We start from the raw sequence: 24,342 nt of genomic DNA, 5'->3' as shown, positions 1-24,342 counted from the left end.
AATTTCCAATTTCGTCTTGGACTAAACTGAAACTACGCTGTAAGAATACACACAAAGAAATATATTACATACACATGTGCCATAAGTAAATGTTGTTGTTTGAGTCATCAGTCCATAGACTGGTTTGATGCAGCTCTCCATGCCACCCTATCCTGTGATAACCTTTTCATTTCAACGTAACTATTGCATCCTACATCTTCTCTAATCTGCTTGTCATATTCATACCTTGGTCTACCCCTACCTTTCTTACCACCTACACTTCCTTCAAAAACCAACTGCACAAGTCTTGGGTGTCTCAAGATGTGTCCTATCATTCTATTTCTTCTCGTCAAATTTAGCCAAATCGATCTCCTCTCACCAATTCGATTCAGTATCTCTTCATTCGTGATTCGATCTATCCATCTCACCTTCAGCACTCTTCTGTAACACCACATTTCAAAAGCTTCTATTCCCTTTCTTTCTGAGCCAGTTATCGTCCATGTTTCACTTCCATACAATGCCACGCTCCACACGAAAGTCTTCAAAAACATCTTTCTAATTCCGATATCAATGTTTGAAGTGAGCAAATTTCTTTTCTTAAGAAAGCTCTTCCTTGCTTGTGCTAGTCTGCATTTTATGTCCTCCTTCTGCCATCGTTAGTTATTTTACTACCCAAGTAACAATATTCATCTACTTCCTTTAAGACTTCATTTCCTAATCTAATATTTCCTGCATCACCTGCCTTCGTTCGACTGCACTCCATTACTTTTGTTTTGGACTTATTTATTTTCATCTTGTACTCCTTACCCAAGACTTCATCCATACCATTCAGCAACTTCGAGATCTTCTGCAGTCTCAGATAAAATAACAATATCATCGGCAAATCTCAAGGTTTTGATTTCCTCTCCTTGGACTGTGATTCCCTTTCCAAATTTCTCTTTGATTTCCTTTACTGCATATTCTATGTAAACATTGAAAAGGAGGGGGACAAAGTGCAGCCTTGCCTCACTCCTTTCTGGATTGCTGCTTCTTTTTTCAAAGTCCTCGATTCTTATCACTGCAGACTGATTTTTATACCGATTGTAGATAATTCTTCGTTCTCGGTATCTGATCCCTATCATCTTCAGAATCATAAATAGCTTGGTCCAATCAACTTTATCGAATGCCTTTTCTAGATCTTCGAATGCCATATACGCGGGCTTGTCCTTCTTGATTCGATCCTCTAAGATCAGACGTAAAGTCAGGATTGCTTCACGTGTTCCTACATTTCTTCTGAAGCCAAATTGATCTTCTCCCAACTCAGCTTAAACTTGTTTTTCCATTCTTCTGTAAATAATATGTGTTAAAATTTTGCAGACATGAGATACTAAACTAATGGTGCAGTAGTTTTCACACCTGTCAGCACCGGCTTTCTTGGGATTAGGTATGACAGCATTCTGCCAAAAATCGGATGGGACTTCTCCTGTCTCATACATCTTGCACACTAAATGAAATAACCTTTGCCATGCTGGTTTCTCCTAAGGCAGTCAGTAATTCAGAAGGAATGTCATCAATTCCAGGTGCCTTGTTCCTATTTAGGTCACTCACAGCTCTGTCAAACTCTGACCTCAAAATTGGGTCTCCCATTTCCTCAGCATCAACCTCTTCATGTTCCAGAACCAAATTATCTACATCTTTACCTTGATACAACTGTTGGATATGCCCCTGCCATCTTTCTGCTTTGTCTTCTTTCCCTAGAAGTGGCTTTCCATCTGAGCTCTTAATATTCATACACCTAGATTTCCTTTCTCCAAAGGTTTCCTTGATTTTCCCGTATGCAGCATCTACCTTTCCCAGGACCATACAGCCTTCGACATCCTTGCACTTCTCCTTCAGCCATTCTTCCTTAGCTAGCTTGCACTTTCTATCTACTTGATTCTTTAATCGCCTGTATTCTTTTCTGCCCTCTTTATTTCTAGCATTCTTGTATTTTCGTCGTTCATCAATCATGTCTAGTATCTCCTGAGTTATCCACTGATTTTTAGTTGATCTTTTCTTCCTTCCTAACATTTCTTCAGCAGCCCTACTGACTTCATTTTTCATGACTCTCCACTCTTCCTCTATAGTGTTTCCTTCAGCCTTTTCATTTAGTCCTTGTGCAACATGTTCCTTGAAACAATCCCTCACACTCTTTTCTTTCAACTTGTCTAGATCCCATCTTTTTGCATTCTTTCCTTTCTTCAATTTCTTCAGCTTCAGATGACATTTCATGACCAACAAGTTGTGGTCAGAGTCCACGTCTGCTCCTGGGAAAGTTTGGCAATCCAACACGTGGTTTCTGAATCTTCCAGTGTCTCCAGGTCTCGTCCACGTATACAGTCGTCGTTTGTGGTGTTTGAACCAAGTATTGGCAAGGACTAAATTATGATCAGTGCAGAATTCAACCAGCCGACTTCCTCTTTCGTTCCTTTGTCCCAATCCAAATTCTCCTACTGTACTACCTTCTCTTCCTTGGCCTACCACTGCATTCCAGTCTCCCATCACAATTAGATTCTTGTCACCTTTTACATATTGTATTAAATCTTCTATCTCCTTATATATTCTTTCGATTTCTTCATCATCCGCTGAACTAATAGGCATATAGACCTGCACTATTGTGGTGGGCATTGGTTTGGTGTCTATCTTGACGACAATAATTCTTTCACTATGCTGGTCGTAGTAGCTTACCCGCTGCCCTATTTTCTTATTCATTATTAAACCAACTCCTGCATTTCCCCTGTTTGATTTTGTGTTGATAATTCGGTAGTCGCCTGACCAAAAATCTTGTTCTTCCTGCCAACGTACTTCACTTATACCAACTACATCTAACTTTAGCCTATCCATCTCCCTTTTCAGATCCTCTAACCTACCACAACGATTCAAACTTCTAACATTCCACGCTCCGACTCGCAGAATGTCAGTATCCATCTTCCTGATGATCGCCCCCTCTCGTGTAGTCCCCACGCGGACATCCGAATGGGGGAATATTTTACCCGGGAGGAAGCCATCATCAGTACATCATTCATACAGAGAGAGCTGCATGTCCTCGGGAGGTAGTACGGCTGTAGTTTCCCGTTGCTTTCAGCCGTGTAGCAGTATCAACACAGCTAAGCCATGTTGAGTATTATTACAAGGCCGTATCAGTCAATCATCTAGACTGCCGCCCTTGCAACTACCGAAAGGCTGCTACCCCCATTCGTTAGTCTGGTCTCTCAACAGATACCCATCTGATATGGTTGCACCTGCGGCTCGGCTATCAGCATCATTGGGACACGGCAAGGTCACATGGTTCACAGAGGAGGAACATTGGAGATATATCTGGAATGTTTGCTCTGCATTACTAAGATCAAATGGAATAGATAGAAATTGAAAAAAGGCCAAACGATGTCATCAGTGCTGACACATCAGGGTATACTGGAATGTGATTGTATGCACAGATGAGATCAATTTTGGAAAATATTTCCTTGCCTTCCAGTTGAATGTTGAAGTTGGCTGTATTATGTTATTTAATTCAGGGTAGTCATCAGAAGGTCGCCAGGATCCATCTTTCTTGGGTACCAGTCATAGAGGACCTGCCCAACACCTCTTTGATGGTCGACAAATACCAATATAGTTGTCTAATAAGATTTCTTGCCCCAGAATTTGCTAGTTTGTTTCTAGACCCCTCACGTGATAAATCTCATATTCATTTACTTTTGTTTTTGTTAAGTTTGTTTTAATATGATATTCTGGTAGTATCCATACTAACAGAGTAAAAATAATATTTTTGTTGCAGATTTAGAATCATGTCACTTGTTCAAAGTAAAATTGGCTTCAGTATAAGAAAGAAGAGATCAACCTCTTTAAAGAATGTGACACATGAGAAGGAGAATTCAGGCAATACTAATGCAAGAATCTTGTTGGAGAAGTCTCCTGTAAGGTTTTCTGCTGGACTACAAGACAAGCGTGTGGGTGTTTTGTTAAAGAAGTGTAATCAAAATATCGGAACAAAGAAAAGAAATCAATCAATCTCTAATTCTGATGGTAAGATATTCACATGATTTTACATTTAGTATACATTTTTATGAACATACTTTGTATGAGATAGGCTCTTACTCCAGAATGTGTGTAGTGTATAGCATTACTCCAGCATATATCTGAGGTGGATGGCATTACTCGAGAATGTGTGTTCAAACCCTACTGTCGGCAGCCCTGAAAATGGTTTTCCATGGTTTCCAATTTTCACACCAGGCGAATGCTGGGGCTGTACCTTAATTAAGGCTTCGGCCGCTTCCTTCCCACTCCTAGGCCTTTCCTATCCCATCGTCGCCATAAGACCTATCTGTGTTGGTGCGACGTAAAGCAACTAGCAAAAAAAGAAATATGTGTAGTGTATGGCTAGTGGTTTAATGTCACACTGTCACATGGAAGGTTTTCAACATGAGGATGGAAAAGGTAGCGACCATGGAATTAAGCTACATCCAGCATTTCCCTGGTGGGAAACCAGGGTTGCCAATGGTGGGATCCGAACCCACGTATTGCTGGGAGTATCCAAGGGCGCGTGGTGCACTTTGTTCTATTTAACACCCATCGCGATCTGCACATGCGTCTGTGTGTGTGTGAGGTGGGGAGACAAACTGAGAATGGAAACCAGCGCATCTGATTAAGAGCCCACAGCTCACTTAGTATGGTGTAAATGTAAATTCTGCATTTACAAACGCAAAAGGCTTGTAAATAGTTCAGTAACTATTGCGCATTTTTGAGTGGTGAAGAAATAAGGTTACTGAATTAGTTGCATGTTAGAATGATTTTTTATTATTCATGAGAAAGAAAATAGTCTCGCTAACTAGAAGAAAAATTAGTGAGTTACACATCGTAATAACAGCGACACACTGCTCTTCACCACTGAAATCACTGTTAAATGTGTATGTTCTGCCTAGTCAGCGGTATTAAAATTTGTTTTATTTAGATCACTAAATGCCTTACATGTTAGAAGAACCTTGTTCAGGTCAGCGGTTTACAAATCGCCATACACTTCTTGGATTCCCTTTCTTACACCAGGCAAATGCTGGGGCTGTACCTTAATTACGGCCATGGGCACTTCCTTCCTGTCCCATCACCACCTGTGTTGGTGCGATGTAAAGCAACTTGTAAAAACTTGGACTTGATTTATCATTATTAACATGCAGTGCCTAAGTCATATTGAATACCAGCAAGTCGTCTGTATTAAATACTGTATATGAATTTTCTTATACCAAATACTGTAATTTAAAATTAAAATTTATAAAATTGCTTAACACTCGATGTTCTATATGTATTTCAATTAAAATATCAGACTTGTCAGGTATTAAAACATTTAAAATTACCTACAATCTAGTTTTTATAAAATATGCATCTCACTTCATTAGTAATATTACTGAGAACAAAGTTTGCGTTACAACTCCTTCTGTTGAAGAACACCTCCAAACGACTAATCTCTGTTGGTTGGTTTACCTATGCTTTCTGTATATGAGCAGATTGTTTGTATCTCTGTGATTACACACAGCTGATCTTGGGAATTATGTGAGCCAGTCCTAATATACAAACAGTCTGGTCATGTAAAGAAAGCATCCAAGGAAATGCACCATATCTCCCTGAAGCATTAATGAGCTTACAAAACATTGTAATTGCTGAAAAATCACTGTAGAAATTCAGTATGTGCAATGGATAGCATCATAAGGGATTTGAAATGAGGAATACCTTGTAGACGAGACAGCGCACCGTTCCCCAGAAATACATTTACTTTTATAACCTAATATATCATTTATGACACGCCATAATTCACTGCTCAAGCGTGCTGTAGCATTTCCATTGGCTGAGATACAATCGAATATGGTGTTATTCCCGGCAGTGAAATGAAATGCATTTCGTTACCAACCTGCGTGCAATAAAAGACAACTAAATGCAATGTATAACGAAACAATGTAGTCAGCTTTGTGATTGTCACGGTACGGAATGCTAGAGGCCTATGCCCACAGACCACTTTGCTCACAAACCAATCTGCTAGTTAATGTACCACTAGTTCTTAAGGTCAAGAGTTGGCAGCCCTGTGCACTGCATGATCACAACCATCGCGAGAAAGAAACAAATGACACTGCAATCGCACCTAGATGTCTGCGCTGAAGAAGTGTTACAGTAACTGAACACTGTGACTTGACATGGAATAAAGATTTTTTTTTTTTTTTTTCTCTTGGCTTTGCATCGCACCGACACAGATATGTCTTATGGCGACGATAAGAAACCTTTGAACAGCACAATATCCTAGTTTAAATTGTTGCCAAGTTACTAATTAGGATAAAAAAGCAAAAGTGGGCAGTCTCTTCTGGAGGTCACTTTGACCTACTCATTGTCACATCCCTGTATTTTTGACATCATTGTGGATATGTACAACAAACAGCTAATTTATTGTTAATCATTGCCTCTGTTTAGGTATTCGTTGGGTAAATCTTGCCTTTTGTGGTACTGTATCAAGTTGAGAAGATTTTATTGATTTGCAAAGTGCTTCCATCTTTCAGTAGTATAACTTCACAATGATTAGTAATTATCATGTTTTGGTTGATATTGTTTCAGATAGTGATACTGAAAACTCATGTAGTCCCCCCAAACGTGAGAAACCTTCACCTGAAAAGGGCTACTCGCCATCCCAACATCTGAATGAACTTAACATCCGCAGTCCTGCTCTATTAGTTTCTAGCAAGACGACCAAAGAGAAGCATTTGAGTCCAAAGAAACTATTTGATAGAGGTAAGTGGTATACTAATGAGGTTTGTGTATCACTGAATGGTTCTAACAGGAACAGTCATATTCCATACAGATATCTCAAAAAACCAGAAGGAATTTTCATATTTCTGCTATTCTACTGTCTTATTAATAAATAATAAATGTTATTGAACAAAGTTTTACATTTGAATCAGCACATGCTAAAAGGGCCTCAGTCACAAAAAATGGCAAAGTGAGTTAAGCATGAAAATCGCACATTATAGGATAGCTTCTACTATCTATTACACCCTACCGGGCTTCGAGTGGATGACCCACGCATAAAAATGCCTCCACGTAACGGGGTAAACACCCACGGATGAGATTTGGATTGAAGAGCGGGTCGAATTGCTTAACGAGCTTCGGACCGCTCCCCTTCCTACTTTCTGTGCCGGCCCGGCAGCCTGAGCACTTGGGGAAGTGGTACATTCAAAGAAAAACAAAAACAACAAATCCTTAAGATGGAGCCTTATGTCTATAATATGAAAGTAGGATCTCTGGGTTCGAATGCCTACTGGATACTGCTTACCACTGCTACCATTGACAAGAACCATAAAATAGGGGTTACGAATGCAAATTTATTCAAAAATAACAATTTAAAAAGGTTGATACAGCTCTATACAATGACTCTCCACATATGGGATGAAAAGAAAATAATAATCATTTTAAAATACGAATCGCCCATGGGCGTCGTCTGCATAACGGTATGATTGAGGTTTTGCGACTTGCTATCGTTCATTTTTCCTCATTAATTCATACCGTTCATGAAATTTGTACATTATTCTGTCGGTCACACCGTGAGATGACTTGATGTCCCGATACACAAATATCACTAGCTGTTCTAAGCACGAACATAACCGGGGCCTACGCTACATAATATCATATTAAAAGACACATTTGCATAATGCACAAACAAACACAAATACCATTTTTGCTAAACCCCGGACTTCTCATCTGTCACCAAGACCACACGTCGTGCACATAGGTTCTGTTTGAACTCAAAAATATGTGCACATCATGACGAAACATACACAAAACATATGGATATATACACTTCATGCACACCGGAGAACCCTTCCTAGAAAAGAAAACAGCATGGTTATCACAGTCTCCGGCCCAAAGCGCAAGCTTGGAAGCAGCTCGCTCAAGGGCGCCGTCATCATCCGGCGTCGAACTGGCAGACTCCCGACCGAGAGGTACTGTGGGTTTCTGTAGATACCGAGAATAGCTACAATCTCATCTCGCCGGATATCTGGGGGAATCCCTACTCATTTATTAAATACCCTTTTAAAAGAAGTTACCGTGATATTATCATTATACCAGTATTCTTAGCTAAGCCATATAACCCAAACAAAAGAACGTGAGCAGACCAGGCTCCAAGCCCTAACACAATGCGAGACGGGACCCTTTTGTCCCGATGGCGAGAGCTAGACCTTCACAAAAATAAAGGAGGCCGGTCATTCACTTCGCACGGCCATTCAGATTCTTCTCTCCCTCAAACGTCACCTTCTCGTCTCAGGGACACATCCACGGCCCATTTTATTTGTTTATTCATATTATTGTGGAATTCCCATGAAATACTCTTTTATTCTCTCTCATTATTATCGCTGAGCGCCGGCTATGGGCACAATCATTTCTAACTCATTTCATCGTAAATTACTCGGGCATTCAGCCGTCCCACTATGTCTCATATCGCGTATCTTATTCCCTTGGGCCTAGGGCTCTCATGGCTCCTCGTTCATACCACATAAATACACTTATATTTCAACCTTCTGACCAAAGATTAGGGATGGGCCTCACCCCGGCTATAGATTAAAAGAAAACTCTCCAAACCATTATGGCCAATTAATCAAAATCACGGGAGACTTGCACATGGTCCCTCACACCTATCTAGATCACACAGTATGTACCTCTCCCGGTCGGGATTTTCTTCATTCTTGATGTACATGCACGGATTATATCTGTAAGCTAGGCATGCATTATCTGACTGACCCATGAGTTTCCCTGGCATATCCGACAACCACGTGGGACAGTGACTACCAACATTTCGACATATTTCCCTGCTTGCCAGCACTATGTTTCCAACCGCCCCTACGGGAAACTCAAATATTCTCCTAACCTTGTTCCCATATTTGCTAGGACATTCTACATTTTACTAAAAATATAACCCTCACGATAAGCTAATCATTAAGAAAGAAATATGAGTCGTCCGGGAATTTAGCCCCTTGAATTTTACTTCAACATTATAAAAATCAATAAAAATTCCATATAGGACATGCATTAACTTACAACATTTGATATTTACAAAAGAACGCTAATCCTATCCCCGGGTTATGTCATGCTTAGAAATTAAATTTGGACATCACTCATCTATTTGGTGGCCGTTGTCTCTTCCGCCACGGGAGACCCATGGTGAAGTTCTTAGTACTCCATGACCACTCGGCAGGTGGCGGGCGTGCAGTCCTTCATCCCTGGTCCATACAAGTCCGACATCCTGGGGAACTCGTCACAGCTGAAATCTTACAGTAATCCAATTGGGTAACACTTTTACACTCGTCACACGTCCTCTATTTCAGAGTTTACACCCGCGTTCACAGTAAGAATCGGGTAGCTCACGAGACTCGAGCCCCTGATTCGAAGTAACACTTTGGGTGACACCTAATTATGAATTTCACTGACTCATTAAACCGGCAGTTTCTCAGCCGAATTCTAATACTTGTTCGAAAATTATGCTCGCGGTTTTTACTAGTTTGACACGCAGCACAGAAACGATTCACCTAGGCTCGTTTGGCCTCCCGTTCACTACACAAAGGCTTTTGTACAAGGGTTTCTGACTGTAACTGGAGCACCGCGGGACGCAGTGTCCGTCTCACGACCCGTGAAAGAACAACTGTCTCTACAATGGCCTGCCCGGCTTATATTATCTTACCCGCCGGAAGCTCGGAGGCGTCAACGTTCACGGTTCATTAAGAACAAGAGCTCCTTTCGTACCAAGAATTGACGATATTTGAATAGTGCATCTTGTAGCCCTCTGTCTCCTCTTTCATTTGAGCCAGGCGTGCCGGATCTCCGATCAGCAGTTTTTATGTAATTTGCTTCCCGCCTTTGATTAATTCATAGCGTCCTCTGGGGGGTGGAGCTATCTCCTAAGCGCGATTCTTGGCGTGGGTGACGCCGCTATGTCCACATGTGTTAGCGATATGTTACATCTTGACAGCTGGTGACCTCATTTCTTCCCCTGCATAAGTTATTACATATTTTTAGTCTGGAGAACGCAGAAAATTCCGCTCTATTCAATGGTGTGTCTCACATAATTTTCCTATGTCTGGATTAAAATATCGCCCCGTTTTACGCGACGTTGGCACCCGTGACATGTGCATAAAAAACCGGAAGTTCCTTATGTTCGTTTGGAACTCTGGGAAGCTAGGCCCCACCTCGGGGCGTATCTGACTACTCCAGCATCGCGTCCCCTTTCTATCTCTCTCTGCACGTTGAGAGCGTATTTCCGCGAGGGCTTGGCTGTTCCTTTGTCTTTCCATTGTCTGGCAAGTGCTCTTTTCGCGGGTTCCATTCTGGCATGCCGCCGCTCGATGCCCTTCGCCCATACTGCTACCTATGACGCGACCTTTAGGAGTAATTTTAATGGAGTATAAAGCCCATATCATTCCCATGGAGCTGTACAGGACACTGTACGGTTTCATTCTCCTCCTACTTCATCAAAGAAAAATCACGAACTCGGGATTTTTCTTTCCCTTTTGACTGTCTCGGAAAGTAGTCATTGGTGATGGTCGCGTAACTGGTGGACCTTCTCGGTCAACTCTGTGTTCTCCAGTTGTATCTGGTAGCATAGATTAATTAGAGCGTTCCTAAGACTGGTCCTCTCAGAGCAGTCTGGACAATCTTCACAGGCTGATGCCTCGGACTCGCTCCCTTCTTCCAAAACAATGTGATTCACGGCATCATCTTCTTCATCGGCTTCCATTTCTTCCATTGGATCCGGGTTGTCCTCGTCATCCTCGGCTTCTCCTGGTTCTTCTTCCTCCGGACCTTCTTCAGGGTGTTGTCCTGGGGCGTGGTACAGTTTGAGATTTGCAGCATTGTAAGTGGCCTCTGTTCTCCCATCCATTGACTGTACTTTGTAGGCATTATTCTCTAGGTTCTGGATTATCCTATACGGCCCGATGTAAAGTTCTGCAAACTTGTGGTAGTACTTCCTCGGAGGGTCGGACATGGCTGGTCGTTTGACTAAAACTAGTTCTCCCACACGAAGTGGCCGATGAAATCTCCGGTTTCGATGACGTCTGAGCCTCTTCTCTGCCTGGGCTTTGAGATGGTCCAAAGCTATCCTCACACGAAGTTCAGCCGAAGGCCTGGGATCTTCTGGGCACTGTAGCACGCGGTGCCACGGTCTCTCTGGTTTCTGATCAAAATGTACCGCTATCGGGATCTGCCCCGTAGATTCATGAATCGTCCCGTTGATGCACTCCATGATGATTGGAAGAACATCAACCCATCGCCAATGCTGTCCGGCGCAATAAACTCTGCAAAATTTCGCTATTTCGCGCATGATCCTTTCTGATGGATTGGACTCAGGATGCCTAATAGAACTGAAGACATGCTGGATTTGGAGTTGCTCGATCTCGCGTTTGAACATGGCGGACGTGAACTGAGACCCATGGTCACTCAATATCTTATCTGGCTTCCCCATAGATGGAATGATCTTATTTCGGATCTGCGTCAGTACCGACCTGGAATTTGCCTTCTGTACTGGGCACAGCATCACATACTTCGAGAAAACATCTACGCAGACCAAAATGAATTGTAACCCTCTAATTGCCTTGGGTAAGGGCCCGTAAAAGTCTATCGCAAATAGCTCTCGTGGCTTCTCTGGCAACAGCGGCTTAGGTGGTTGCCGCAGGAGATAGGTATTTGGTTTGATTCGTTGACAAGTATCACATGTTGTCAACACGGTCCTAATCATCCGCCTCATTCTCGGCCAGACAAAGGTCTCCTGTAGTGTCGAGGTAACTTTATCGATTCCCGCGTGACCGATGGAATGATGTGCGAGCCAAATCAGTTCCACTTGCAGCACGGGCGGAACAACAATACGGTACTTCGTATGATCTTCATCGATGAACTGGTGAAGGATCCCGTTGAAATAGTTATATTTTGGTGCCTGCCTCTCACTCTCCTGGTATTCAGGCGTTCCGGCTGGTATCCTCTTTCGGAAGAAATCGATTAACCGTCTGGTTGCGGGCCAATTCTCTTGCTCTTCTCCGATGCGTTGCAGCCTGTCCAACGTCTCACGGTCGCCCCCGCTCAACTCTATGTGATGAAGAACTTGGACTTCCGGTTCGGGGTTTCGGCTTAATGCGTCGGCAATCACGTTGTCCTTTCCTGCACAATGTTCGATCTCTAAGTCGAACTGTTGGATGAATAACGTCCAGCGGTTTACTCTCTCGGATGCCATCGTCGACTTCAAAGCGAAGGTCAAAGCTTTATGGTCTGTCCGCAGCACGACCGGGAATCCGTATATATACTTCCTCCAGTGACTGAGGGCGGTAACAATTGCCAACATCTCTAATTCCGTGACGGTATACTGGCATTCATGAGCCCGAAGTCTACGACTCATGAACGCGATGTAGTTTCTGCGTTTTTCCTGATCCGGCGTCTCCTGGTACAATACCGCCCCTACACCTATCATGGATGCATCGGTTTGGACTACGAATTTGCTCGAAAAGTCGGGGTACCCAAGCTTGATGCTGTTGGCAAGTAATTCTTTTGTCCTTTGGAAAGCTTCGTCACAGTTTGAATCCCATTTCCATCTATTATTCTTCTTCAGGAGGTCCTGAAGAGGAGCTACCGCCTCAGTATAACTGGGGCAATGATCGGCGAAAAACCCGCAGATTCCCAAAAACTGCCTGATGTGTTTGACTCGTGTTGGTTTGGGGAAATTTTGAATAGCTTGAATCTTAACGGGGTTCGGAGTAACACCCTCCGAATCTATGACGTGTCCCAGGAACAAAATGCTTTTCTGGCAAAAGTTCGACTTATCCAAATTAACTTTGAAGTTGTTTTTATTCAATTCTGCTAATAACAGGTTCAAGTGTTCCAAATGCTCCTCCAGAGTCTCGCTCGCAATCAAAATGTCGTCCACATAACGCACCGTAAAGTTCTTCACCTGCTCGCCCAAATTCCTATCAAGTGCCCTTATCAAGGCCGATCCCGCGTTCTTGACGCCGAACGGCAAACGGTTGTAGACGTACGTCTGTCCGTCAAACATGAATCCCGTCAGTACCTTGGATTCCCCTGACAACTCAATATGGTGGTAGGACGATCTCAAGTCGACCCCCGAAAAATAATTTTTGTGACTAAATTTCTTCAAAATATCCTTAATGTTTGGTGCCCTATCGTACTCTGGTACCAATCGCTCGTTAATGGCACGTGCGTCTAGGCACACCCTCAGCGAACCGTTCGTCTTCTCCACGATGACTAAAGGGTTTAAAAATGGCGTCGGAGATTTGGAAATTAACTGGTTTTCTTCCATATCCTTGATGATAGGTCGTACCTTGGCATAATGTTTCTCGGGAATCGGGTACGGATTCCGTCGAAAAGGTTCCCAACTTGTGACGACAAAATTGTATTTGAAATTCGAAATTTTTCCCGGTTGTGACCCAAATGCATCGCGGTGGCGTTCCAAGATTTCTTTCAGTCTCGCTCTTCCCTCTTCACCTATCATTGCTTTATTAGTTTTTGATAGCACTGCCTCCTCAAATGTCGGTTCTTCCTCTTCCTGTTCCAAGTTTGCAACCATTCTTTCGAGTCCGATTATTATCTCTTCTTCCTGATGTTCCCCATCCAGAATCTTACCAGGACGGACTTCCTCGTCGTAGGTCACTTGAGTAGTCCAAATCCTCTCATCGACTACGCAGTCTCCAATTTCGTTTAGTTTCACCCCTTCGGAATGCATGTTGATCTCTAGCCTGATCTCATTTCGGTGCATGTCGATAACTGCCTTATAGTCCCTCCAGAAGTCGGCGCCCAATATAATGTTGTATTCCAATTTCTCGAGGATGATAAATGGGTGTGAAGTAATGGCCTCTCCGATCTGCAATTCTAAATAAACCTGAGCCTTGCACACTGTGGTGCGATCTGGGATGATTCCTCGTACCTTCATGTTAGAGACAGGTAATAATGGGATCTGCTCCTTCGATTGGATTTCCCGTATAAGCGTTCTAGATACGACGCTTACGCTGGCTCCCGTGTCTACAAGACAGCGCACGCGCAATCCATTAGCTCTTATGTACACCACTGGTAATTCCCTGATAATCCTCTTATTCGGTCGGTGTGCGTCTTCGATCAAATCCTCGGGTTGGATCACCCACGCAGCTATGGTAACTGACGTCCTCTGTGAATCGAAAGAATGGTTGCTCCCCGAACCGCAGGCTATCTCCTCACTAGTTAGGCGAAATTTTTTTTTTGCGCTCCGGAGCTACTGGCATACTCCGGAGCATGGGGGTTCAACTCTCTTCCACGTCCTTCCTTCTTGTGGGCTTGCAGTTGCAGGCTTTCTGCCCCTTCGCACATTCCCGCGGCGGCCATACCCTGTATGGGTCTCTGCCACTTGTCAATACCGGGCGGCGTGTTTCGCAGTTGTTCCACATACTGTCGCGATTCATTCCTGCGATCTCGTATGTACTCTTCCCTTCTTCCTGGTCGTTGCCCTGTCGACCGTTGTCCGCTCGGTCCCCAATTCTGGTACGGCCTCCTCCGCTGTCCATACTGGCGATACCGAAGCCTTGGCCCCTGATTCATCCTCTCACGGGGTCCTGGTTCGCGGGTGTTCCAGCCCTCCTGGTATTCCCGTTTCGGTCCATTCCATGTCTGGGGACCCCAATCACTCCTAATTCTCGAGGGGTACATCTCCCGAACTTCATTCGTACTAGTCCCCTGGTTCTTCCTTTCCGGTGGGCTTTCATCCTGAGCTAAGTCGACAACATGGACCGCCTCGCTATGGCGATGTCGCGCCTGCATTCCACTCGTTTGATCGAGCTGCCTCAATATTTGTTCAGCATCGACCGCATTTCGGACATTCGCCGCTATGAGCACCTTCTGTACTTCCGGTGGGAGCTGTTTACCGATGGCGGAAATCAACTCTAGCTCTGTGGGAGGACTATCCAGTTCTTTAAACTTCAACAACTGGCCCACGAAGTACTCGCAGAAACGGGTCTGCCCTGCACCAGAATACCTTCGCGAATACAATTCCAGCCTCAAATTCTGTTGCGTCTCGATCCCCCAATACTTCTCGAGGAAGCGCCGCCGGAACTCCTCATACCCATCGAAACAATATTTAAACGCCCGGTACCAGACCAAAGGCTGATCCGTTAGGTACCGTTCGACTACTCTGAGTTTTCGGTCCGCTGGAACTCGATGATCAATGAAGTATTGGTCTACCTCAGCAAGGAAACCTTTCGGGGTAAGATGAGTGTTAGACCCGAATTTCTTCGGCTCGTCATTCGTCATCCGGAGGAGATTATACACCGGAATTGCTCCACTCTCTTGCGGGGTCGATTGTCCCCGAGGTGCATTATGTACTTGTGCATTTTCATTTCCCTGCGAAATGTCAACGTTGGCCTCGTGACCAATACTACTGGGCGGACTCACTCTGTCAACGCTATCCTGCTTCTTGAGGATCGATCGCATCACGATCTCACCTCTCGCCTCTTGGAACTTTAACAACTCGACCTCCTCCCGGATCTCCTTAATAAGCTCCGTGTGGACTTCTACTTGGACGGCGGCCTTGTGGGTCTTGTTGCCCCACTCTTCCACCTGTCGGTTCAGGCCTTGGATTTTCCCTCGGACTTCTTCTTGTTCCGCTTCCATCTCTTCGGTCACCTCCTTCCGAAGCTCCATAACTTCTCCATGGGCCTGAGACTGGACTTCCTTGATCTTGGCGGTCGCAATATCCTGCACTTGGGTCAGACGGTCACTGACCTCTTTTGCCACCTTGTCGAGGGCCTCCGTCGTCTGTGTCCTTAGTTCTCGGACTTCAGCCTTGGCCTCCTGCATGTCTCTTGCAACCTCCTCTACGCGGGTGCTCACCTTCTCCATCTCTTCCTCGCACGCGCTCACCCTAGTGTCCGTCACGTCGATCCTATTCGTCACCCTAATCTCTACTTGCTTTAATTGTTGGATGACGTCTTCTAACTTCCCCTCTAACGCCTCGGTCATCTTTGCCTCCAGTCTCGCGGCGTTTTCGTCGCTACGTTCACGACCTAGTCTCATATCCTCTGCGAGCTCGTCTAACGAAGCCTTATTCGTAGCCGCCTGAGCCTGGCAAAGCTCTGCCTGCCTGTCAAACTGCGCCTTAAAGTCCGCTGCCTGCTTGTCTAGCTGCGCTTTAACGTCTGTTGCCTGCTTGTCTAGCTGCGCTTTAACGTCTGTTGCCTGCTTGTCTAGCTGCGCTTTAACGTCTGTTGCCTGCTTGCCTAATTGATTTAATTGTTCCTTTTGTTCTGCCAATAATTGGCACATCATTTCCCTCATGGCCTCCATGTCCATATTAAATTCAATTTTGGAGAAAGCGGATCTCCCGTGGGCAGAAAATTTGACCACCGGTGATCGACAGAAAGCATAGATACATTCAAATATTTAATACAAATTTCAGCGTGACCTAACTTTACTCGAAATTCCAACAATCAATCCAAACTGGGCCTACAAACGGCTTGTGTCACGCCCCCTACCATATTAATGTCATACTTCATTGTATAGGAAATTTCGTCATATCATTTGACAATAATAATAACAATAATAATACTGATTCTACGTTAGCCCTTTTATCCTGGAATAAGTTTTCCGGTTACGCGCGCGGCCTACCGTGGGCTCGATTTTACGTATGCCGGAAACATGGCATACCCCAGTCACAAATGAATGTTATCACCTTGAGATTGGTAAGATGACGTTAGCAGACAATTACCCGTCTCAAACTGGCAACATCGCATCCGTCACTGCGCAAAAATTAGAGCCTGGGTTGAGGTACCCTGCTCTATCCGCGGCGTCTAAAGCCCTCTCAAAAAAAAACATTTATATTTGCCAAATGTTGTTACCTCAGCGCACAATCTTTGGCCGATACCCGTAACTGGCGAAATTTGAAGAATTTTGCCGGCCGTTTTAACCTCACACTGAGAGAACCATAACATTGTCTCCCAACGAACTGACAACTTCATAGTATGTCCCGGGTACCAATTTTAATTTATGAGCGACACTCATGCGGATTTCCACTTAAACTGGACACATGATTTTCCTGTTCTTGTCATTTTCCTATCCTATTTATTATTCACGTCGCTCCCTTTCATGGCTGATCTTGTGTGAGTTATCATCACGAGCTGTGACTTACGCACACCCGTACGACGACAATGACAGTCCTGCTGAGTATCACACAATCTGAACAACCCTTGCAGTATCCAATTTATAATTATGAATCTTAGCACTTCGGACATGTGCTTAACGTCTCCATCCGTTCGGTTACGTGGCGGGTACTCCATTTCAAATAATTGCCAACCCGTTCGATACCAAATGTAATCAGATTGTGGCACGAACCTGGCAATTTGACTCCATCATAGCACACTATCCTCCCTGTGGGCGGCCTATCTCTTACTCAAAATGCTCCAGCGTACACTATAAACAATGCCCGGCCACGAAGGGCGCCAAGTATACACCCTACCGGGCTTCGAATGGATGACCCACGCATAAAAATGCCTCCACGTAACGGGGTAAACACCCACGGATGAGATTTGGATTGAAGAGCGGGTCGAATTGCTTAACGAGCTTCGGACCGCTCCCCTTCCTACTTTCTGTGCCGGCCCGGCAGCCTGAGCACTTGGGGAAGTGGTACGTTCAAAGAAAAACAAAAACAACAAATCCTTAAGATGGAGCCTTATGTCTATAATATGAAAGTAGGATCTCTGGGTTCGAATGCCTACTGGATACTGCTTACCACTGCTACCAATGACAAGAACCATAAAATAGGGGTTACGAATGCAAATTTATTCAAAAATAACAATTTAAAAAGGTTGATACAGCTCTATACAATGACTCTCCACATATGGGATGAAAAGAAAATAATAATCATTTTAAAATACGAATCGCCCATGGGCGTCGTCTGCATAACGGTATGATTGAGGTTTTGCGACTTGCTATCGTTCATTTTTCCTCATTAATTCATACCGTTCATGAAATTTGTACATTATTCTGTCGGTCACACCGTGAGATGACTTGATGTCCCGATACACAAATATCACTAGCTGTTCTAAGCACGAACATAACCGGGGCCTACGCTACATAATATCATATTAAAAGACACATTTGCATAATGCACAAACAAACACAAATACCATTTTTGCTAAACCCCGGACTTCTCATCTGTCACCAAGACCACACGTCGTGCACATAGGTTCTGTTTGAACTCAAAAATATGTGCACATCATGACGAAACATACACAAAACATATGGATATATACACTTCATGCACACCGGAGAACCCTTCCTAGAAAAGAAAACAGCATGGTTATCACAGTCTCCGGCCCAAAGCGCAAGCTTGGAAGCAGCTCGCTCAAGGGCGCCGTCATCATCCGGCGTCGAACTGGCAGACTCCCGACCGAGAGGTACTGTGGGTTTCTGTAGATACCGAGAATAGCTACAATCTCATCTCGCCGGATATCTGGGGGAATCCCTACTCATTTATTAAATACCCTTTTAAAAGAAGTTACCGTGATATTATCATTATACCAGTATTCTTAGCTAAGCCATATAACCCAAACAAAAGAACGTGAGCAGACCAGGCTCCAAGCCCTAACACAATGCGAGACGGGACCCTTTTGTCCCGATGGCGAGAGCTAGACCTTCACAAAAATAAAGGAGGCCGGTCATTCACTTCGCACGGCCATTCAGATTCTTCTCTCCCTCAAACGTCACCTTCTCGTCTCAGGGACACATCCACGGCCCATTTTATTTGTTTATTCATATTATTGTGGAATTCCCATGAAATACTCTTTTATTCTCTCTCATTATTATCGCTGAGCGCCGGCTATGGGCACAATCATTTCTAACTCATTTCATCGTAAATTACTCGGGCATTCAGCCGTCCCACTATGTCTCATATCGCGTATCTTATTCCCTTGGGCCTAGGGCTCTCATGGCTCCTCGTTCATACCACATAAATACACTTATATTTCAACCTTCTGACCAAAGATTAGGGATGGGCCTCACCCCGGCTATAGATTAAAAGAAAACTCTCCAAACCATTATGGCCAATTAATCAAAATCACGGGAGACTTGCACATGGTCCCTCACACCTATCTAGATCACACAGTATGTACCTCTCCCGGTCGGGATTTTCTTCATTCTTGATGTACATGCACGGATTATATCTGTAAGCTAGGCATGCATTATCTGACTGACCCATGAGTTTCCCTGGCATATCCGACAACCACGTGGGACAGTGACTACCAACATTTCGACATATTTCCCTGCTTGCCAGCACTATGTTTCCAACCGCCCCTACGGGAAACTCAAATATTCTCCTAACCTTGTTCCCATATTTGCTAGGACATTCTACATTTTACTAAAAATATAACCCTCACGATAAGCTAATCATTAAGAAAGAAATATGAGTCGTCCGGGAATTTAGCCCCTTGAATTTTACTTCAACATTATAAAAATCAATAAAAATTCCATATAGGACATGCATTAACTTACAACATTTGATATTTACAAAAGAACGCTAATCCTATCCCCGGGTTATGTCATGCTTAGAAATTAAATTTGGACATCACTCATCTATTTGGTGGCCGTTGTCTCTTCCGCCACGGGAGACCCATGGTGAAGTTCTTAGTACTCCATGACCACTCGGCAGGTGGCGGGCGTGCAGTCCTTCATCCCTGGTCCATACAAGTCCGACATCCTGGGGAACTCGTCACAGCTGAAATCTTACAGTAATCCAATTGGGTAACACTTTTACACTCGTCACACGTCCTCTATTTCAGAGTTTACACCCGCGTTCACAGTAAGAATCGGGTAGCTCACGAGACTCGAGCCCCTGATTCGAAGTAACACTTTGGGTGACACCTAATTATGAATTTCACTGACTCATTAAACCGGCAGTTTCTCAGCCGAATTCTAATACTTGTTCGAAAATTATGCTCGCGGTTTTTACTAGTTTGACACGCAGCACAGAAACGATTCACCTAGGCTCGTTTGGCCTCCCGTTCACTACACAAAGGCTTTTGTACAAGGGTTTCTGACTGTAACTGGAGCACCGCGGGACGCAGTGTCCGTCTCACGACCCGTGAAAGAACAACTGTCTCTACAATGGCCTGCCCGGCTTATATTATCTTACCCGCCGGAAGCTCGGAGGCGTCAACGTTCACGGTTCATTAAGAACAAGAGCTCCTTTCGTACCAAGAATTGACGATATTTGAATAGTGCATCTTGTAGCCCTCTGTCTCCTCTTTCATTTGAGCCAGGCGTGCCGGATCTCCGATCAGCAGTTTTTATGTAATTTGCTTCCCGCCTTTGATTAATTCATAGCGTCCTCTGGGGGGTGGAGCTATCTCCTAAGTGCGATTCTTGGCGTGGGTGACGCCGCTATGTCCACATGTGTTAGCGATATGTTACATCTTGACAGCTGGTGACCTCATTTCTTCCCCTGCATAAGTTATTACATATTTTTAGTCTGGAGAACGCAGAAAATTCCGCTCTATTCAATGGTGTGTCTCACATAATTTTCCTATGTCTGGATTAAAATATCGCCCCGTTTTACGCGACGTTGGCACCCGTGACATGTGCATAAAAAACCGGAAGTTCCTTATGTTCGTTTGGAACTCTGGGAAGCTAGGCCCCACCTCGGGGCGTATCTGACTACTCCAGCATCGCGTCCCCTTTCTATCTCTCTCTGCACGTTGAGAGCGTATTTCCGCGAGGGCTTGGCTGTTCCTTTGTCTTTCCATTGTCTGGCAAGTGCTCTTTTCGCGGGTTCCATTCTGGCATGCCGCCGCTCGATGCCCTTCGCCCATACTGCTACCTATGACGCGACCTTTAGGAGTAATTTTAATGGAGTATAAAGCCCATATCATTCCCATGGAGCTGTACAGGACACTGTACGGTTTCACTATGCTAAAAGGGATTGAGTCACACGTGCGGATTAGCTAATATTAGCTAGGGAAATTTCAAATATATGCTAAAAGGTTCTCAGTCTGTGACTGAGGCCCTTCTAGCATACGCTAGTGGCAACACTGCCTGACTGTTTCGCGCGCTGTCATACTTGTTTGGTGTTGTTGTTTCTAACCTAACCTTGCTTAACAGGCCTGCGCTGTGAGTAGTGTGTCATAAACAGAATTAAATGTTTGTAGTTTTATAAAACATTTAAGTTTGTTGTACTTAATAATATCAACGGAAGATTTAGTAGAGGATAGTGAAGAGTCTGTTGGTAAGAAGCGTAAAGGCAACAAAGACTTGTGGAAGAGGAATAGAATTAAGAGCTTGTCCCACTTGGACAAGATGGTGTATCATATCCACCTGAAAATACAGGTCGCCACACAGCCGAATAACTGGGACCCCAGCCAATACTTTAAGAGCCAGGTGGGTATTGCTTTGACAGTGGGGCGGTTGCAGAATCAGCCTGTGATCAAAGTCATTGGGATTTAGGAGGATGCATTTGAGAGTAGCTTCAAAACATCAAAAGCTTTTCTAGGGTGGTGTGCTGCCCATGTCTTTAACTTTCAATTTCTTGTGTGGTGCAACCCCGTGGGAACAAGAGCAGCATCAAAGAATGAGATCCTGGTTGCTAACATTACTGATGGACATGATTTCATGCTGGTGAAATTTGGTAGACACGAAGGACATTTAAATGATGCCCAATATGAAATGAAAGGAATGAAGATCCTGCATATTACGCTGTTGTTGGTGATTCGTCTGTCGGAGGGAGACGTGAAGCCTTGAGCAGACAGCTTGAAGTTATAAATTGCATACAATTTTTATTTTTGTTTTCCACCTTTTCAATACATACAGTAGAACATCGATTATATGTTCCTGGAAACTACGTTTTCCCATATTATTCGTTCAAATTACATGGTCCCGCGAGCATCCTAATTAAATCACGTTCTAAAAATCCTGCATTATCCGTTCCTCAATGAAACGATTTCCCGGATCAAGCATCCAGAAATTTCAGTCCCATCAACGTTAAATCCTCGATCATGCGTTTTTCAAGAAACTGTATCTCACGAAAGGACGGCTACGGCATACTTACGGATCTTGGTGTTAACGTCCCGTCGTTGCAGTAATTTGAAGAAGTAGCCTACTGTACCATACTGGAAAAGCGATCTGTGGTGAACTTGCATAACGTTGCATTCGGGTGGTACTGTTTAGAGAATCGTCGAAAATCATAAAGCAGAGAGTGTGCACAACAATTGGAAGGAGACGGCTCTACTTCAATGTATAGACTTCCACCGATCAATACTTATTTATTGTGAATGGATTATTACACTAGTACCGGTTTCGGCCTTTCATGGCCATCATCAGCTAGTACATAACATTTATAGTCATTAGACAAAATTACAAAGATGTTACGTTAGTAAAATATATTGCACCATCCGCTACAATGAACACATGTATGTTGGGGTATTCAGCCCTAAGGCTGGTTTGATCCTCCACAGCTCCGCCAACAGCTGTCATAGATAGCCTAGGCGTCACTGAAGAGGCGTACTAGGGAAGTGAGGAGTGAGGTAGTTTCCCGTTGCTTTCCTCACCGAGCCAGAAGTTGCCATTACAGATCAGTCTGCCAAGCCCACTGAAATGCATGCACCAACCGACCCTATGAGTGACATTTTCACACCATTCATAACAGGGACTGGCTGTATAAGGAATGGTATTACTAGCATCACACATACCTCGGTCACTTTCACATGGTCAAAGCCAAGGATGAGACTGAGACAGGTCAATGAAAGTAACAAATTTGTTCTAACTCATACCAGAAGACATAGTGCAGTGTAAACACTACATCTCGCCAGCAAAGGCATAATGAACACATAAATGCAGTAAAACACAACCATTTTTCATCAATAGGTCAACGTGTAGAAGAATCTAAGCATAGTTTCACAGACATCAATAATGACATGACGATATTAAACATAAACTCTAAGCCCCCCCCTGCTCAACATAACCGAAGATTTCTATATTTCTCTGGACTAATACGCTAACCCCAATCATAACATTACAGAGAAAACCAGCATCAGTTTTGATAAAGCCATTCCTGCAATAAAGAATGACTATCTCAAAATAGTAAACACACGTCCTAACAAACCGACGAATCACAAGCATAACCCTGCCCCTACCTCCACAATAGCCACTCCTCCTTCCCCTCCACCTACATCCCTCCTCACAGCTAACATGAGCCCCAGACGTACTCGTAGCAGAGCACAGCAAGTCTCCAAACATACTGGTACACAACCTCCACAACAACAATAGTAAGTACTCTTTTCATTTTCATACATACACCAGGCATTCCTTCATACGAACACTATACTTACATTAACTTATCTTTACGGATAACAACCACATAACGTGCATAGACAAGAGGTGCCGCCACCAACTGCTCTAAAACCAAACCCTGTCTCGCAGTATATATAAAACTTACTGGAGTACATCAATAGTTGAATTGCACAATACTCAATTTTCAAATAAAATTTAATGACAAGAGTTCTTACAACACATCAATATAAAGTATATCAGCCATAGAACATTCTCGACGATCACCTAATACAATTAAATCAGCACAAGAAGATTGAAGAATGAATGCTACACAACATGAACTCAAATTTTAATAGACTTTTTAAAATATATACTATGTTTTAATGTGTTATAATTTTCAAGTGTTTTATACTGTGGCCTAAATGTTTTAAAAGTGTTTAATGTACTCATATCCATGTACACTCAATAGGTTTTAGTTTATTGTAACCATCACCACCACCTTTAATCACAGATATTTTAACATAACAATACTGCAATATATTTTACTTCCATTCTTCATTAGACATCCGGATGATCTAACGTAACATCTTTGTAATTTTGTCTAATGACTATAAATGTTATGTACTAACTGATGATGGCCATGAAAGGCCGAAACTGGTACTAGTGTAATAATCCATTCACAATAAATAAGTATTGATTGGTGGAACACTTTTCTTGTCTATACATTGAATCCAATCAATACGGAAAATGAAGCTTATAAATAATAAAAGCTGTACTTCATGACGGAACGAGTTTTTGTCAAATGTTCGTACTTGCAAAACGTCTACATTATGTCCAGGGTTACATGTTCATATTTTTTTAACGTGTGTTTTTTTAAATTTTGAGTGTATCACGGAACAGGTTTTCGGCACTTCCCTCAAGGCACTGTTGTCGCTAGGCTTTCAGGCAGGAATCGAAACTGCTCCTGCTTAAGTACCGTAACACAAATTTATTATTTTAATATTATCATATACGATTGTTATCGAGACCAGAACCTTACATACTGTA

General features: G+C 43.5%; 1 protein-coding gene across 2 annotated transcripts in view; it reads left to right on the top strand.

Annotated features, from left to right (window-relative positions):
• Positions 1 to 24,342, top strand: part of Cdc6 (Cell division cycle 6) — a 128,553-nt gene that overhangs the window by 12,593 nt on the left and 91,618 nt on the right. For both annotated transcript variants that reach the window (XM_067151841.2, XM_067151842.2), the window contains 2 exons: positions 3,773 to 4,020; positions 6,586 to 6,759. In XM_067151841.2, the coding sequence (XP_067007942.2) occupies positions 3,783 to 4,020; positions 6,586 to 6,759 (412 nt within the window). In that variant the 5' untranslated portion in view covers positions 3,773 to 3,782. The remainder of the gene's footprint in view (positions 1 to 3,772; positions 4,021 to 6,585; positions 6,760 to 24,342) is intronic.

Source organism: Anabrus simplex, chromosome 7, assembly GCF_040414725.1.
Source record: "Anabrus simplex isolate iqAnaSimp1 chromosome 7, ASM4041472v1, whole genome shotgun sequence".
NCBI lineage: Eukaryota > Metazoa > Arthropoda > Insecta > Orthoptera > Tettigoniidae > Anabrus > Anabrus simplex.
This window is presented reverse-complemented; position numbering and strand designations above follow the sequence as displayed.